This window comes from Corticium candelabrum, chromosome 5 (genome assembly GCF_963422355.1).
Source record: "Corticium candelabrum chromosome 5, ooCorCand1.1, whole genome shotgun sequence".
NCBI lineage: Eukaryota > Metazoa > Porifera > Homoscleromorpha > Homosclerophorida > Plakinidae > Corticium > Corticium candelabrum.
In genome coordinates this window covers 598,408-615,913 of record NC_085089.1, presented here as the reverse complement: position 1 = coordinate 615,913, position 17,506 = coordinate 598,408, and the positions used below count along the sequence as shown (strand labels likewise).

Sequence of the window (17,506 nt, the reverse complement as noted above, 5' to 3'; positions counted from 1 at the left end):
ATGCGTGTAGATCCTCCAACCTTTCTTCCTCTTTCCGTTCAGTCTACCGGTGACGTGACGTGCCTAGCATCGCGCGATGGTACCGTCACTCGATTTAGCGGCAACGGCATCGACTTCAGGCCGGACTGTGCTCACGTGCTCGTCGAGGACTGCGGCGGTGGCAACGAGAAATTGCGTATATCGGCCGTTTGGGAAGAATGCACGGGTGGAACTCTGCAGTGCATCGTCAGTGTAGTCATCGATGACTCCGATATCGGTCGAGTGCTCGTCACCAAGGATCATCACGTCTACGTCAACGGTAAACCGACGGATTTCTTTCCTACCGTCGCTAGGCCTACCGGAATCAAGTACAAACTGATAATAGTTCTCGATACTTGTGGTGTTCGAATGGTTGGCGTGAAAAAAGGATACGACGTGTGTTACAATGGCTCGACGAGCCACGTGACCGTCGTTCTGCTTACCGATTCGTTTGTTGGACGGACGTGTGGCCTCTGTGGATCCAGTCAACGCGTCGAAAGGCTCATAGCGTCGGATGCAGGACCGACCTTATCGAATTTACCAAACAGACCGACACGACACGGTCAGACGTCTACGTCTACTGCTAATGAAACTTTCAAGTACAAATCTTGGCACTGCAACGGTTGTAACGCGCACGGTCCGAGTAATGCGGTACGAATAGCTCAACTAACTTGCGGCAAGAGCTTCAATAGTAAAGAATTTATGACGTGCAAGGCAAGTCTCACCAGAAACGAATTTAACAGACTGGCCAACAGATGTCAGAACCGCATGTGCCGTTGTCCGAATTCTCACAGGCAAGAATGTTTGTGTAAAGCTCTCTCCGAGTTAGCCGTGGCGTGCGAAAAAGCCAACGTATCCGTCAGTTGGAGAAACGAGGGTTTCTGTCGTAAGTCGAACATGCACAATAAAGACCGTATTCGTAGTTATTAAAGCACACGTGTTTGATCGTCTGCAGACGTACCGTGCGGCGACAGGAAAGAATACAAGGATTGGGGCTGTTCGATCACGTGCAAAGACTACGTCAATGGAATGCTCCCTTCAAAATGCCCGGCGGAAAAATATACGAGCGGTTGCCACTGCAAGTATCAGTGGACACTATTGAGTGGTGACCTGGAAAAATCGAGATGCATACCGCCATTCTTCTGTCCTTGTCAGACAGAAAGAGGACTCATCAAGCACGGAGTGTCAATAGAAGAACAAGAAAGAAATTGGTAAGAGGTGACGCTAGATTACAAACTTTTATGTTGTAAAAAGTTTTTTTTTGTTTAGTACGTGCACGTCCGGCTCGTTAAAGTGTAGTCCGCGTAAGTGCACGGCTAACTTTGTTGTCAAAGTCTCACTCGATGTGTATCACTTGTCGTTTGCTACAGCTATTCTGAACGGATCCAATCAACTCCTGTACGGTCGTAGAGGTTCTCTCTTTGTCGTACAATGTCAAACGACCGAAAACCTTCAGACGACCAAAGTCACTCTACGAGATCCCAATGGCAACATCCACGACGGAAACGGTCGAGCACAGGTAGTCATTCGTGCTCTAGACGTCAATAACGGCGTCGGCGTGTACATCTGCACGGCTGTAAACTCAGTCGGTAGCACTAAAGCTCGAATAGAAGTAAAATTAGCCGGTGAGTCTGACTGACTAATTGCATGCGCATGCTTGTAAAAATCGACCCGCCCTTTGCAGTACCGCCGAGAGTCAAGTCGATCACGCTCCCGCAAATTTTCCCAGAGCATTCGCCAGACGTTACGATCAACTGTGAGTTGTACAGTGATCACGTGCCACAAGCCACGATGGAGTGGAGTGTCAATGGGAGAGCTCTAATGGCCGACGATAACAATTTTGTATTGAAAGAGATCAGTAAGAAATCGGTGTTTCGTCTAAAGATTGTCGAATTGCAACACAACTACAGCGGACACTATTGCTGTAATGCATCCAGTGTTGCGGGGTCGTCCAGACTGTGTACACAAGTGACAGTTGTCTGTAAGTATCGAGTAGAGTCTCTATTGCAATATGTCTTGTGTTTACTGAAGGAGTTTGTGTGCATGCAGCGTCCGATTCGGGACAGTTGAGATTTCTCTCCAAACCGAAGGATGTGACGGTAGTGAGCGGTGGTACGGCACGCTTGCAGTGTGCAGCGACGGGAGATCCGTATCCGTGTCAAGTCGAGTGGCTGCATAATGGCACACGAGTCGTCGAAATTGTCAATAGGATAGGAAAGAAACGACTCAAACTGGTGATTAAAGGTATCGATCAGAGCAAGAGTGGCGTATACGAATGCCGTGTGCATAACACAAACGGCACGATACGTACATCCGCAATTGTCACAGTTAATGGTAAATCGTTCACTAACAATAATAATAAAGTAAGATGCGTGTGACATTGCTGTGATTTAACGTAAATACAGATGTCGACGGATGGACGTTCTGGTCGTCGTGGAGTCGATGTAGCGCTACTTGCGGTCAACAGGCCATCTCGGTGAGACAGAGAAGATGTACGAGACCGCCGTGTCGCGGACAAACAATAGAGAAACGGCATTGCGGCTCACAACAATGTCCCAGTTAGACATATTTTGTGCGAGATGGCTAAGTCGTCTAAGTGTGACTTGTGCTCGTGCTCTCTCTCTCTCTAGGCATTTGCTACAGTTGGGGCCATCTACATGTGGTAACGTTTTCGGGTCAAAATTATTCGCTGCAAAGTGACTGTCCTGCCAACATTCTCGCTATAGACTGCAGTAATCAGAAAAAGCCGACATTCAGTGTGCAGTACGTTACAAAGAGATGTCATTCGTCTCAAGCCGAGACGTGCGCTAAAGAAGTTCAAATCTTTCTTGCCAATCAAAAGTCGGAATATATATTGGATGGCTATGTCGTTACTATCATCGCTAAACGTAAGAGAAAGGTCGTCAGCCCCGATTATTCCAAGGGCGGTGTTAACATCACGTTTGACGGCCTATTTATTACATTTCAAACCGACGATTTGACTGTACGGTACGACGGACGCAGTCGCATTAACGTCGAAGTCGGGCAGCAATTTAGACGCATGGCGAGCGGTCTTTGCACAATTGACGGAGTCGGCGATTTCCGAGTTTGTAACAGAACTAGCAGATCTGCCACTGGTGACACTCAACGTGCAAGGTTACGGACAAAGGCCGTCGGCCTGTCTGTGTGTAGTACACGCGCATTACAAGAGAGTTCTTGTAGTCGAGGAAACGAGAGTGAAGACGACGACTATTGCTCTCCTTTATTGTATGATGATCGATTCGTTCCTTGTCACGACGTTATACATCCTCTCGAGTTTTATCAACGTTGTCGTCGCCTCGTTTGCAAGTGTTCGCAGCAGATGACCAAATCGGACTGTTCGTGTGGTGCTTACGCGAGCTACGTCGCCTTGTGTTCGCAGTTGGGAATCGAACTAGTCTGGAACGAGAGAGAGGCTTGTTGTATGTTAACTGGATGTGATGGTTACTCATCAATATCTAATGCTCGTTTCTCTCATTTCTTGTTGCTGTAGATAGCGCATGTGGTCTCGCTACGTTGAAGACAATATCAGAATGCAAACCACTAGAGCAAGCGACTTGCCCCGACCAGAGCAGCAAGAGCGGATTCACAAACAAAAGAGTGTCGCAATGCCCTCAATCTCCTTCTCTAGGTATAGAAACATAATATGACTTTCCTCCCGTTACTGTTTTTCGTTATTCTTGCTGCTTTGGTTTTTATTCAGGATGTTACTGTCCCGAAGGAACGGTCTGGTACAACGATAAATGTATCTACAAAAGCGACTGTTCGTGCTCGCACCAAAGCAATCAACAATTTTCACGAGGAGCAGCCGTTTGGACCGACAGATGCACCAACAACCGGTAACACACTTTGGCGTCAATGCTGCCAGCACGCTATTTGCTCTAAATCACCGAATTTCTTCCACCTATAGCGATAATAATTGTTCTCACTCTACTCTTCAACAGAAGAACGGCTCTTGTAGTAAAGGTATATATATATATATATATATATATATATATATATATATATATATATATATACGGATACAATTCTCGTTTTCTTCCATTTGTCTATCGGTCACGCTAACGTTTTATTGGGTTTTTCGTTCTTAGACACTTACGTTGTCGTCACGACACCAAATGCACTTGCATCTGTGGCGGGCATGACGTTTGGGTTGTGCTGCAATATCGTCAATTCACGTACTAACTTACGGTCATCTCTGCGCTACGAGTGGTATGTAGACGATACCGATCCCTCTATTCAAGTTGTATATATGACGTTGTATCTGCAGGTTTCATGACGGCCTTCTCGTTAAAGGAGAAAGAGAGTCTTCTATTATTCCAACTAAAAATGGAAGTTACTCTTGTAGAGTCGACGGAAGCGACTTCGTGTCGAAGGAATCGTCGGTCATCATGTATTGTAAGTTGATTTGTGTTGACACGAAGCAATGATGGACGATTTTATTTCTCTTGTGTTGTGTTACACTATAGCCGACGTTCGATCTAGTTGTGACGTGAACCCCACCGACAAATGGATTTTGTTGCCGCGTGACTGTTACCATACGGAAACGGGTGCACGACGTATGAATGTCGGTCAGTGTTCTATGTTACATTGCATTACGAAGGCAAAAGCAAAAGCGACGGTTTCCACTTGTCGCGACGTCGACTTGTGTTGCGGAGTCTCCAAATGGACGTTTGTAAACGTCACTTGTCCGCATAATTCGCTATCATCGTTTAAAGTATCGAAGGTATCCGAATGCGCTTGCACCAAGTGTGTTCAGCGCAAGGCGTCTCTGTATGCTGCGGTTAGATGGCAAGATGATGGATCTCGCGTAGAGCGCGGTCTCGTACAAAGTTTTGATGGAATGACGGCAGGACATCTACGAGACGGTCATTACGAATGGAACATTTCATTCAATCTTGCTTATTTGCCACTAAAATTCGACTTGTGTAAAGGTCTCTCTTCTAGACTCTGTTTTTCACCAACCGTGAGAGTGTTGCCATTCTCACTCGTCCACGATGTTGTTCATCATATTCACGTCATATCACCAACTCACACTCAACGAGTCGATTGTCGCTCTTCGACGGTCATCTATCTGTCGACCGTTGACGGAAGGAACGACTCGATCGCTCTAGAGACATCGCTCATCATCGGACGAGAGTCGTTTCGCTACAAGAACGGATCTATCTGCTCTAGTTTCGTGAATTTCCGCGTAATATACGCAAGCGCTCATCGTCCTTCTCTAGCAGTCGAAACTCCCGGTGTATTTGAATATGCAAACGATGACGGCAGTTCTGGTCTCGTCCAACCTTTATTCCTTCTCATGTTCTCGGCTGTGAACGAGGCAGACGAATATGTTGATATCGTGAGACCTCTTCGTTTTTATGTTTATTCTCCTTTGCAAAATATTCTAATCTCTTCTCGCGATCCTCTATCTAGTACTGAAGACGATACAACCCCGCAACCGGAACTGTTTGTATTACCCGACTGGTCTGTGCAATGGAGAATTTACAATGATGAGACGGCAGTGAGGAAAGTGAGGGACAAAAGAGACACGATCACCGGTGTCTTGCCTTACTATGCACCGGCATTTGCCGTCGGTCGTAAAATGAAGAAATGCTACGCACGCGTAGGGGCAGTAGATAGGGTGGGCAATCTTATCGGAGGGATTCGAGTGACGGTGACGACTCTATACGATGTACCCTACATGACCACCACGTCGAAATGGCTGACGAGTGAAGACAAAGAGATCTGCGTTTCGTTTGCTTGCAACCACGAAGCAATCATAAAAGCCGTTCGGACGTCAGGCTCACGACCAGTCTGTCTTTCTCCTTCTGACACGAGTGACGACCAATCGAATATTTGTTACCACAAAGACGGAGCTATTTATATTCTTTCAACGGCGCCGGTCCGGGTTCCTCTTTATCATTCTCTTTACTCGTGCCAGCTCTCTTCAACAGAAGACAGACGCTTCTTATTTGTTACTCCACGGTTTGTTTCCTCATTTGTCGCCGTACAGCATACGACAGAGACGATATCACCGCACGACACGGACACCGCAACACCAAAATTCTACTTCTTCAAAGTCAGCGTTACGAGTTCTCTTGGCAGACAATATGTCATTCGCGCCTCTACTTTTGTCCTAACAAACGACGGATACGAGTTGTACGGTTGGCAACGTCGATACCATTCGAAACCAGAAATCGTTCGTTTGCGTGGAGGCTCCGGTTCCTCGACGTGGACCATCTAATGACAACGAAGTGATGGTGCTAGTAGATGTTCATTCCGTCGTGGAAACAGGAGAGGGACGCAACGTTTGTCGTCGTCAGTCACTCATTCAGTCGAGCAAACCGTATACGACTATCGACTCGAACGATTACGAGTCTAAGTTCGTATTGCCCGCTGTAGGGTATGGATCGACTATTGGTGTATATACGGATTCGACAAGTCGTCGAGCAGAAATGCATTGTCTCGATTCACTTTCAGAGCGAACGTCTAGCACACGTAAGACAAAAATTACAAGAAAATCGAGTACAGCTGCCATCGCTTTTATTTGCAGCTAGCCACTTCAAACAGACCGCGTGGGCCAGTTGCTGCATTATCTCTATGTTGATGTTACGTTTCGTTTTATATTCGTTTTTTGATTGTTATCAAATACGCTATTGTGCAGTCGATAAGACTAGAGAAATACTACTACGTACTAATAATAATACTCTATCTTGCAAATACGAAAAGCAGTTTATTTAATTATGCTAGTTGTTTCTGTTGGACAGCATTCTTTTACTCAAAGAACATTTGAAACATGTTTGATTAAACTTTAACATGATGACATGTGTATTACATTTGATAACAATTTTTGAATGTCACACATTTCAACGGTCACGTGTGAAAGAGCGACTGTACATGTACCTATCCTTTAATTAATCATGCTTTCGTCTAAAGATCTCTGTTAGTTCCATATAATTAATAATTAATTAATTGCATGATCCAGTAGAAAAAAATTAAACTAATCATGCAGGCCAAGCTCGACCGCTTTTCGAATAAACCTCTGCCAGCGAAGACTGCCGTAATGCTTGTTTTGAGTATAACGATTAATTAAATATTGATTTGTCTAGCTAGAGTCAATGGCATTGAATCTCTAGAGAGCACGTATCTAGTATTAGCCGATCAAAATTATAAATTTGTTACCATGACCGTGTCGCAACGTCTACTTCATTTCTTCATTGATTGATGACCATCGGAAGTTCCTGCGAGTCAACCGATCATGCATGACTACTCACGTCACGAGTTATCCGGGACGTCATGGCTTTCACTTTGGACGCAGTGCTTGATTTAGGCGGAGAAAAGGTATTGCTAGACTTATTCGAGAGACGAGGTAGGAGGCATGTTTTGTAAATTGTCGACAGGAAGACTACGAACAGTTGCAAACGTGTGATAATGACGATGAAGAAGCAATGGAATTCGGGCACGAGAAGATGGAAAAGATGACAGATGAGACGTTAACACTCGACAATGTCGAGGTCTGCAACCAATTTCTTACTTTACTCTTTTTCTAATTTTTTTAATTTGTTAGATTAGAAATTTTATCAGCAAGTTGGGTCTGAACAAAGCAAAAGTCAAGAATGAAACAAGGCACGTGCACGCTGACACGCGTGTCATAATTCTTAGAATAACGTAGCTAAAAGACTTGGCTATGTAGGACAGATGCATGTTGAAGCATGTGGGAAAGATGCACGTTGTGGGATCATGGATGTGAGAAAGGAGTGTGTCACTGTGTGTGTGGCAAGCATAGGCACATGCTGACACCTCAAGCACAACTCAACATGCATTTCAGTGATATATGTCTGTGTTAGGCAACAAGTCACTTGTTGTATGACAAGGACAGGAAGGCCAATGATGGCATACTAGCATTGTTTGTGTGTGTGTGTGTGTGTGTGTGTGTGTGTGCACGTGTGTGTGTGTGTGTGTGTGTGCACGTGTGTGTGTGTGTGTGTGTGTGTGTGTGTGTGTGTGTGTGTGTGTGTGTGTGTGTGTGTGTGTGTGTGTGTGTGTGTGTACTTGCATGTGTATGTGACTGTGTGTGTGTGTGTGTGTGTGTGTACTTGCATGTGTATGTGACTGTGTGTGCATGTGTCTTGATATTAGAATTCTGATTATTTTTCTATGTGCAAACGAGCTCCTCACGGCTGTTTGGTAACGCACGAATTCTATTCTATAGTAAAGAAACAGACAAAAAGTTGGACACTGAGCAAAGAACAAGCAAAAAGAAAACAACACAAAAGAAAGTGGATCCTCTCATCCAGAATGATAGGTAATTATGAGATGACAACTATTTTTGACAACCAGCATATTGATGTCAAAATCTAAAGTGTGGAGAAGAAACATGAGAGCAAAAGGAAGCCATTACATTCTAGTTTGTTAGAACAGCTTCAAGCTTCAGCTGCTAAGTCGATTAAGCACTTTTTGGTTAGCCCTGGCACTTTCTGGTTTCATAACGTAAGTGAAATGAGTTGTTATCAGGGAACTACATGCAATCACTAACTTATATTGTATGTTTGATAAGGTTCCTGATGTTCCTTCTGATTTTGCTTTGTTGCTGCCTGATGCTGAATCGGCACACACTTGTCTTAAGATTGGAGCCACGCTGCTAGAGCATGATACCATCCTATACAAACAAAGTAAGAACGACAACTAGAAGTAGGTTTGTGGGATTTTTTGAAGAAATTTGCTAGTTTTGCATGACCTGTGAACTGCCCTATGTTTTCTACCTGTACAGTACCGCTTACTAGCTATCACTAACCCCAGAAATCCCTGTAATCATGGCAATCCTTCTAGTACCCTGTGATACCACTTGGACACACAAGATTGTCAGCTAAATTGGATACAACATGTGACAGTTGCCTGTAATATCATGTACAACTAACGTAGATACAATACTTGAACGGCTGTGTTTAGAGGGTAGGACACTATTGGACAGTGACAACGTAATATTTAACAACCAGTAATTGCTACAAGCTACCAGCATTAAGGTGCTAGCCAACTTGAATTGGAAACTTGCACTTCAGTTCAACAGGTCATTTGACTTGTTGCAAGTTCAGTAGAGGTTTAGGTAATGCACATTGTGCCAATTATGTTTGCAGACTCAACATGATAGGGCGATCTCCTTGGTATGCTATGTAAATTTGTAGTTCTAGTGTGCACATAGAGGGACAAGAAGACTAAGGGTTTCTGAAGGTAGTTGCTGTAATTTTGCAGTAAAATGTTATGCTGTTGACAGTAGGAACTCGTGGAATTGTGAGGATCAATCAATAGATGTATTGGGCATACAAGTAGGTAGTGCTGTATGGTGGTGGTGGTGGTGGTGGTGGTGGTTGTGGTGGTGGTGGTTGTGGTGGTGGTGGTGGTGGTGTGTGTGTGCATAGTATGTGAACTGCCATTGGACATTTTGTTTGCAGAGAAAGATGCTCAGAAGAGTGGTGATGTTCAGTGGCTAACAAAAGTGTTGACATCAGGAACATTGAGTGACAAGTTGGCTGCTTTGGCTTTGCAAATTCAAGTTGAATGCCATTCCCACTCTGTGTTTGTTTGTCTAACTGTCACTTGAATAGGAGTCTCCTGTTCATCAAGTAGACCGCCTCTGTGCATTACTGAATATGATGAAGAAAAAGAGCAAGCGAGAGGCTCTCATGGCTGTAGGTATGTCTTATTGACTTTTTCTTATTTGAAGGACAACAGTCAAATTCAAACTGTGCTGTTGCTGGTTTGTTATGGGTTGCTGTCCTGCATTATTATTCATGTTTGTGTAGTATGTATGCCTTTTCATCTGAAACAGTATAGGTGCTTGGGGCCAGTAACTTGAGTTGATACCACTGATTCAACAATAACTATTGTTAAGTTAACGAGTTGGCAATGTGTGTAAACAGTTAGCATATTGAACTTAGGAATGTTGTTACCATACAGCAATGCCAGTCGATCTGAAAACAAAGGACTGTGTGTAGCTATGTTGTATACATTAGAGGAAAGAGTGGGTGCCACAGACAGGCAGTCCCATTGTGCTGTTTGTTTGAAGAAGACTGACCAATCAAGAGCAGTTATTGCAAGTTAGATAAGCCTAAAAGATACATGTACAGTACCATCATCACAAGAGACAATGTGGATGACATGTGTTGTGCTTGTATGGGTGCTTAGTGTTTTGCATTAGGGTAGTCTCAACAGGGTCTCTGCATTTGCTTGAGCTAATGGATAATGTTGGCTATCATATCGTGAAATTAGAGGACTTGTAGTTGAGAGGCTAATACAGAAAGCAAATTACTTCTGTAAGATTTTTAGGAGCTCAAATGGTCATTTCATGTATGTATTGACAATCTCTGAGGAGCTGTTGACAAACTTGTGTTGAAGCAATTGCATGGGCAATGAAGCAATGTAGGATTCTGTTTATAATAGTGTTTAAAAGGATTAGATATGCTAAGCTGGGTAGGACTGAAATTGCACCATGTCATTGCTTTCAATGTGCTTATTAAGCAAAACATAATACTGTTGTTGCAGCTCACACACACACACACACACACACACACACACACACACACACACACACACACACACACACACACACACACACACACACACACACACACACACACACACACCTGTTATCACTGTTGTCATACAGATACGATGAAGCAGCTGTGGTTGACCGATCTTCTTCCTGAAAATCGAAGATTGAAACCATTGTCAGAGGTTGCAATAGTAGAGCTGGTTGCATTTGCATGGACAATTCCGCATATGCCATTTTGTACTATATAGCAACCGTTAGTCTACTTGTCTACAGTTGGACAATCAAGTGGTAGCGAGGCACGAGACAGGCTGCTTCTGTTTTGGTACTTTGAAGATTGCCTACACAATTTATGTGGACAAGTTATAGAGGCATTACAGGTGTTTTCTCTGTCACTTAAATGGCTTGTGATTGTCTGATCTTTTGTATGTGGATTACAGATGTTGATACAAGATGTAGAGGAAAATGTCAGGAAGAAGACATTAGGTTTGCACGTGATAATTGGTGCACACAAAGTATTAGTATGGACGTCACACAAGTTGTGTACTAGGAATTGTGTATGACTTGCTAACATCAAAACCAGAACAAGAGCAGGTATATGTACTAATTTATCTATCTTCTTTCAGTATGTTAGAGCTAATCTATGTTCCTATATAGTACTTTTGCAGCTTTCTGTAGTTGCTGGCTATTTACTTGTACCTCCACCTATCTGTTCTCAAAATTATGTGCTAATGTATATGTACCTAAATATAGTTTTACATATCTTTACCAGGCAATCTTTGATAGCACTTACATGTATTTTGTGTTGATGTCACACTTTCCAACTTGTGATATCTATGGTTTTGTATAGGAGCTACTGTCTATGCTTGTGAACAAGTTAGGTGATCCTACAAGGCAAGTATCGTCAAAGGCTGTCTATCTTTTGTTAAAATTAGGTTAGACATCAAATTACATTTTATTCAATGATTTTGTGTTACATATTAATGTACTTGAACTGTCACTAGTGAATGATCATCCCAACATGAAACTAGTTGTGGTCTGTGATATCGAGAAACTTCTTTATCGGGCAAATATCAGCGAGAGAGCTCAGTAAGGAGTTCATATCAAGTTTACAAGAGAGTGCATTGTAATATGTTAACTATAGATACTATGCCATTTGTTTCCTCAATCAGTTGATCCTCACTCACGCAGAATCACAATTAGCTGATCGCTTAGTTGATGTCTATTTTAGTTTTTTCAAGGTTGATTGTTTGATTGACAGCGATTGTTTGTTGTAATGTTTTTCTTTGTTAGTTATACATAAAGAAGGAAACAGCAGAGACACGTATGCTGGCATCTCTATTGTGTGGTGTGAACAGAGCTTTTCCCTTCTCAAAGAGTAAACTGATTCTATGACACAGCATTACTGGTGGTGAGGCTGTTGTGTTTTTGGCAGTTGACAATGACGGCGTCATTGAAGAGCATCTCGATACTCTCTTTAAAGTTGTACATGTTGGAACGTTTAACACGAGTGTTCAGGTATATGCACATTATGCACTCAGCCGCCTATAGTTGCTAATATGAGTGATCAATCGGTTGATTACGTATGGAATATCTTAGTATACTATTAAATAGAGGGTGTTCTTAGTAAAATGACCATCAAAGTAAGTTAACATATTCTAAAGCTGTATTATAGCCTATTTAATTAAACTAACATTTAGCCTTTAATTAGTATTTGTCTTGTATTATGTTGTGAGCCAGTAGTATTGTTAAGTATCTGTCATATGTAAGTTATGTTTTTGCACTGCACTTTACCTGTTGAATAGTGGGGTTTTATGGTATTGGATGTAATGAAACTGGTTTGAATTGATTTCAACAGTTTGTCTAAATAGTCATTTGCATTTGCTTCCTTGTCTAAGATGTTCTAGTGTACCAATAGAACAACTCATACTAACAAACATGGATATTTTCTGTATGTCGTTGTTTACTTTGTTCTGGTGCAGTTGATTGTACCCAGGTGTGTAAATCTTTGGTGAAGGCAAGAGATAGGACAAGTGTCTCTATCTTGCGGTGTTTTAGTTTTTACTTTGTACCAAACAACTTTTGCCTGTTGGTGTAGGTTTTGCTCTAACAGACTGGTAACAGCTGCATGAGGGCAGACAAACACAGAGAAATTTTTCAAACTCTTGCACTCTAGCTTACACATCAGGGAACACAGTGGTGAACACAACACACACACACACACACACACACACACACACACACACACACACACACACACACACACACACACACACACACACACACACACACACAATGGACAAATGTTAAGCCCTCTACGTCGTTCGACGTCGACCGTCAGTTATGGAGATAGCTCTCCCTGCCTCTAGAGACAGGGTCTCCATACGCTATGTGGAGGTTTAAGGACCAGCGCTACAATCCATCTGGAGCTTGGCCAGAGTCATCCAGGGGCACTGACTATGGCGCAGCTTTGAGACTGGACACCAAGGACGACACTTACTTGTCTGCTGCATGATGTTACTGCCAAGCCAGTGGTCTTGTCTACCCCAGTCAAAGACCAGGTGCTCATTTATACTCCTGAGTCGAGAGAAGCAATTGTGTGTATGTTTTTTGCTTAAGGAAATTATGCCATAGCTCGCCATCACTGTGACTTGAACTTGCAACCTGGATGTTTCCATTCTCCAAATGCACTCTCTAACCAATTGAGCTACAGCACACACACACACACACACACACACACACACACACACACACACACACACACACACACACACACACACACACACACACACACACACACACACACACACACACACTGATTCACATGTAGGTAGGATTGTTCTGCATTGGTCCTTCTGTATTGGTCTTTTGTGTTCTGTTTGTGTGGTAGTTGTTCTGTAGGAAACATTGTAATTTTGGAATGACCAAATGCTATTTAGGTTCTGTGTTGAAACGAATACCTGCTGTTAGGAACAATGATATCTGGAAGGCTATCAAGAGTTGCCTTTCTATTTTGGTCTCCTTTGTATGATAGATTGTAGATTGATCTGATATCTAGATCAAACAGATGTAATCAAGCTGTGGTCAAACTGTCTGGCTCGCGACTTCCACATCTCCAGGCACTTTTGAGATAACTCTGTCAAAGCTATATATAGAAAGGGACAGTATTGCCTCATATAGATAGATATAAGAGTTTAGGGATTTCCAGAATTTAATGTAAATTCTTCATTTCAATAGTGATCACTGCAAGCACTTATAGATAGGTACATAGTGGGTGGACTGGTATGTCATAATGCAGTCTGTTGGTTATTGTACAGGCTTTTATGCTTCTGTTTCAAGTGATGGAGTCAAGGTATGATGTTCATTTCATTCATGCAGTTTTTGTATACATGTATACAGCTCTTTGCTTAACAACAGAAAATCAGTGTCTGATCGTTTCTACCAAGCTCTTTATGAGAAGTTGCTTGATCCAGGGTTGAGACTGTCCTCAAAACATGTAAGAGTAGATTCCAAAGTTTTGTTGGTTGCCTCACTGTTTACTGTCTGCAGGCCATGTTTCTCAATGTTTTGTTTAAGGCTTTGAAAGCAGATCCATCTTTAAAGCGTGTGATGGTAAGAACTGGATTTCATGCATTTTTACAATTTATATCATTGACTGTACATCAATATTTTGGTTTGTTCAGGCATTTATCAAGCGGCAGCTACAAGTTTGTTTCTACCAACGCGCTGACTTTACTTGTGCCATGTTATATCTTGTATCAGAGGTAATGGTGATGCCAGCCAGCTGCTCTTGAAAGCATACTTACCGTGATTGTTTGATTGACAAGCTGGAACATGGCAGACCTTATCTACTAGAAAAGCTGTGTGAGCAAATCAAGGTACTGAATGTCTTGTTTCTTGATGTTGTTCAGCTTATGCAATGCTACTTTAATCATCTAGTTTTCTGTTTGGTTACATTACATGAAACACTAATAGTCTGTTGTAGGCAGGAGGGTTAATAGAAGCAGTTTGTCATTATAGCAGTGAATTTATCAAATTCCAATGCCTATGTTGGTTGCTGGCATAGACATCTTATGAATGAATCTAAAAGTTGCTTGCATGCAGCTTCTGTTGTAATTATTGGTCTAGGTAAGTTGCAGAGGACTCACTACTCCAGTTGGTTATCTCAAGTGTTGTTTATTAATGGCATCATTAGTGGTTGCTTGTCCATGTGTGTACTTGCATTTATTTAGTTCTGTGTTCAGAAATTAGGAATGTGTGAAGCAGATTTTTCAAGGCATTGCTGTGTGGCTCTTTATGCAATTTTTGTGAACTTATATCTAGATGCTAAAATGGCAGCAGTAGTGAAAATTTTTTGACATTGGTTGTTGTGTCGAATCTATTCAGAAGCATTTGTAGTAAAATATTAGTTTTAGTGTATGTATTTGTAGGAAAGTTACGATGAGGAACACTTCGAAGATATTGATGATGGAGAGGGCCGTGGTGGTAGGCAATTAAACTCTCAATCGTCTACTTCTCAAACAAGTCAGTACAAACCTCGACACAGAAATCCTCTTTATGCTGGCACTGAAAATACATCACTGTGGGAACTCAACAAGGTGATGATAGATGAACTGCTGTAAGTGTGTGACTGGCAAACAGTGAAGTCTTTGTATTTGTGTTTCAGCTTGTTTGTCATTTTCATCCATCAGTGAGTCGTTTTGCAACAGACTTGCTGCAGGTGCACTACTAACCCTTGTGTATGTTTTGTTCATTCAATGGACTAATTGGGAATTTTTCAGACTTCTTGCATCGAATATGAGAGTGATCCATTGAAGGACTTCGCTCTTATTAGGTATGACTTTGTTTGGTCTTAGTCACATTGGCAGATGGTCAACTAATAGTATTTTTATTGTGATTTGCCTTCACTACCAGTTCTTGCTCTGTGTAGGTTCTTAGATCGATTTGTGTATAAAAATCCCAAAAAGAAAGCAACAGGTGTGTCTTTATGCATTGCTTGTTAATATTAATAGTAGGAAAATTGTCAGCTGAGATGTTGTCTTGTGATAGATCATGGAGGATCTCTGATGCAGGTGTCTAGTTTGATTCAATTATGTTACTGTAGCATACTATCATTTTGTACACGTGTTGCTTTGTCAGCCAAAAGTAACATCAGCAAGATTTGCAGATCATCCAGGTTAGATGAGTTTTAGGTACTTATTTTTTGTGTATTGTGGATGTGAGAATGGACGTGTTTGTACATAAGGGCATGCCTGAGTAGTTATCAGTTATTGCACCAAGTGTATTAGTAATTTGTGAGTAGTTAACAGCAAGAAGTTTTTGTCTCAAGCAAAGAGTGATGTAAGAGAAGACGAGCTGTTCTTTTACAAGTAATACTGTTAGTGTATCACATTGTGCAGTCTAGTCTTGAATTTTTGTGATTGGTTGATGTTTCAGGTATTTTACCTGTGCTGCAAAGCGTCACAGAATAACAAGTGAAGTGCAAACTTCTCACGATGAAGACATTGAAGGTGCTATTGTAAACAAACATTACAGATTTTATGTCAGTTACATTTTTTACTTGGTTGCCAGATTTTGAAGTTGACGACGATGAAGTTGAGCCACTGAACTTTGCAACGTCTTGTTCTTTTGTAGTTTGTTGATCATCTTTTGTGTTAGTGTAGTCTTTGCTATTTGTAGTGCTTTAGCAAAGTCTAAATCTGACATGAGTCGGCGTTCAAGTGCAGACAATGAATCAAGTGATAATCTGGGCACCTCAGATGAAGAAGGTTTTTGCTGTTTAAGAAATCTTTAGTGTTGTGTCTGTCTTGATGAGTCAAATGATTTAGATCAAGATGAAGTGGATATACCAGATGAAGGTATGTAGTTTGTAGCTTTGTTTCTGTCTCGATTGAGCAGTGTTTGGTCGTTGTCTTCGTAATAGAAAATTTGTCTGGAAATGAAATGACGGAAGCAGGTTATGAGAAGGTATTTTCTATTCTGCTGAAATGTGTTAATTATTTCTGATTTTCTCTGAGTAGCTGTTATTGGAAAACATGTCTTCTGAAGAGGAGGAGGATCACAAAATGGATCAAGACTCTTCACAAGTTCAGAGTCACAAAAACAAACGGTTGAGTGCAAAGTATGTGAACAATGTAGCTTGAATGTTAAGTCCAGAACTACTAATGCATTATCAATTATGATGCAGAGATCGAGGTTCTTATTCATTGTTTGCTTCTGCAGACGAGGTATGGTCGGTGTGCTACAAGTACTGATAATGTGTTCTTTGTAACTAGACCTCTTGTGTTGGTTTTCTGCTACTTTCTGCCTACACGTTTGTTAGTCTGTTTTACAAATGACGTAGCTATGTCATGACATGTGAGTAGTTGGTACCAATAGATTAAATTTGTGTTTGGTTTGTGTTTTAGTTTGCTCATCTTTTGGAGGAAAATCAGTCAATGTCTGGTGGAGGTTCTGATGCTCTTGAAGTGAAGGTAGGAGAAAGTCGAAAGCAGCTGGAATGGGAACAACAACGGGCGGGCGACTGGAAGTGGAAAAAGAATAGGAAAAGAAAATTTCGTGATAGAGATCAGTCACGTAGGAATACAAGGAAAGGGACGGGTAAGACAACAAAGAGCTCCAGACCAATGAAAAGAAATGTAATAAACAAGAAAAGTAAAGGTAATCAAGGAGGTCGTAGAAAATAACTGGAGATTTGGGAGGAGCAAGTGTGTGATGATAGATGATAGTAATGTAAAATTTGAAGCTTTTCGTAGGTTTCTATGGCAAATTTGGCACTAGGACCTAGCTAGCTGCGATACCCATTATTACTGTTCTATTTCCATTATATACACAATAGTAGGTATTAAGTTGTGCTTGGCATTGTTCTAATAAGTCAACTATCCTTATAACTGAACTCTGCCATCATTGGATGAACATATGAATACGTGAGACCGGTTT

General features: G+C 41.8%; 2 protein-coding genes across 4 annotated transcripts; both read left to right on the top strand.

Annotated features, from left to right (window-relative positions):
• On the top strand, positions 1 to 1,657 carry LOC134180578 (SCO-spondin-like). The gene is made up of 3 exons (XM_062647760.1): positions 1 to 904; positions 974 to 1,229; positions 1,288 to 1,657. Exons 1-3 carry the CDS (start codon positions 1 to 3, stop codon positions 1,655 to 1,657), a joined length of 1,530 nt encoding a protein of 509 aa, XP_062503744.1.
• Positions 1,658 to 7,315: 5,658 nt separating this feature from the next.
• Positions 7,316 to 17,415, top strand: LOC134180076 (CCAAT/enhancer-binding protein zeta-like). 3 transcript variants are annotated; one of them, XR_009969932.1, is made up of 37 exons: positions 7,316 to 7,362; positions 7,422 to 7,535; positions 7,589 to 7,647; positions 8,234 to 8,326; positions 8,385 to 8,511; positions 8,579 to 8,693; positions 9,471 to 9,571; positions 9,624 to 9,711; positions 10,685 to 10,752; positions 10,819 to 10,947; positions 11,008 to 11,053; positions 11,118 to 11,161; positions 11,418 to 11,502; positions 11,572 to 11,656; positions 11,712 to 11,808; positions 11,861 to 11,945; positions 12,003 to 12,085; positions 13,885 to 13,919; positions 13,985 to 14,063; positions 14,117 to 14,179; positions 14,251 to 14,331; positions 14,395 to 14,445; positions 14,998 to 15,165; positions 15,234 to 15,287; positions 15,349 to 15,401; positions 15,498 to 15,544; positions 15,617 to 15,639; positions 15,707 to 15,743; positions 15,870 to 15,936; positions 16,004 to 16,077; positions 16,139 to 16,184; positions 16,247 to 16,335; positions 16,396 to 16,425; positions 16,491 to 16,523; positions 16,588 to 16,688; positions 16,755 to 16,794; positions 16,975 to 17,075. XR_009969932.1 is itself a non-coding variant. In XM_062647156.1 (37 exons), exons 1-37 carry the CDS (start codon positions 7,318 to 7,320, stop codon positions 17,251 to 17,253), a joined length of 2,925 nt encoding a protein of 974 aa, XP_062503140.1. In that variant the 5' UTR covers positions 7,316 to 7,317; the 3' UTR covers positions 17,254 to 17,415. The 3 variants fall into 3 exon arrangements, 1 of the variants encoding a protein (XP_062503140.1); XM_062647156.1 differs by having other exon boundaries at positions 16,491 to 16,534; positions 16,975 to 17,415; XR_009969933.1 differs by lacking the exons at positions 16,588 to 16,688; positions 16,755 to 16,794; positions 16,975 to 17,075 and having other exon boundaries at positions 16,139 to 16,161; positions 16,231 to 16,335; positions 16,491 to 16,519.
• The last annotated feature ends 91 nt before the right edge of the window (positions 17,416 to 17,506 follow it).

Bases quoted from the DNA above. Each gene is read 5' to 3' on its own strand.
- LOC134180578 (XM_062647760.1), top strand. From the start codon at position 1: ATGCGTGTAGATCCTCCAACCTTTCTTCCTCTTTCCGTTCAGTCTACC. The intron at 905-973 runs GTAAGTCGAACA...GATCGTCTGCAG, and splicing joins GAGAAACGAGGGTTTCTGTC to ACGTACCGTGCGGCGACAGG. The intron at 1,230-1,287 runs GTAAGAGGTGAC...TTTTTTGTTTAG, and splicing joins GAAGAACAAGAAAGAAATTG to TACGTGCACGTCCGGCTCGT.
- LOC134180076 (XM_062647156.1), top strand. From the start codon at position 7,318: ATGGCTTTCACTTTGGACGCAGTGCTTGATTTAGGCGGAGAAAAG. The intron at 15,402-15,497 runs GTATGACTTTGT...TGCTCTGTGTAG, and splicing joins AAGGACTTCGCTCTTATTAG to GTTCTTAGATCGATTTGTGT. The intron at 15,937-16,003 runs GTAATACTGTTA...TTGATGTTTCAG, and splicing joins GACGAGCTGTTCTTTTACAA to GTATTTTACCTGTGCTGCAA.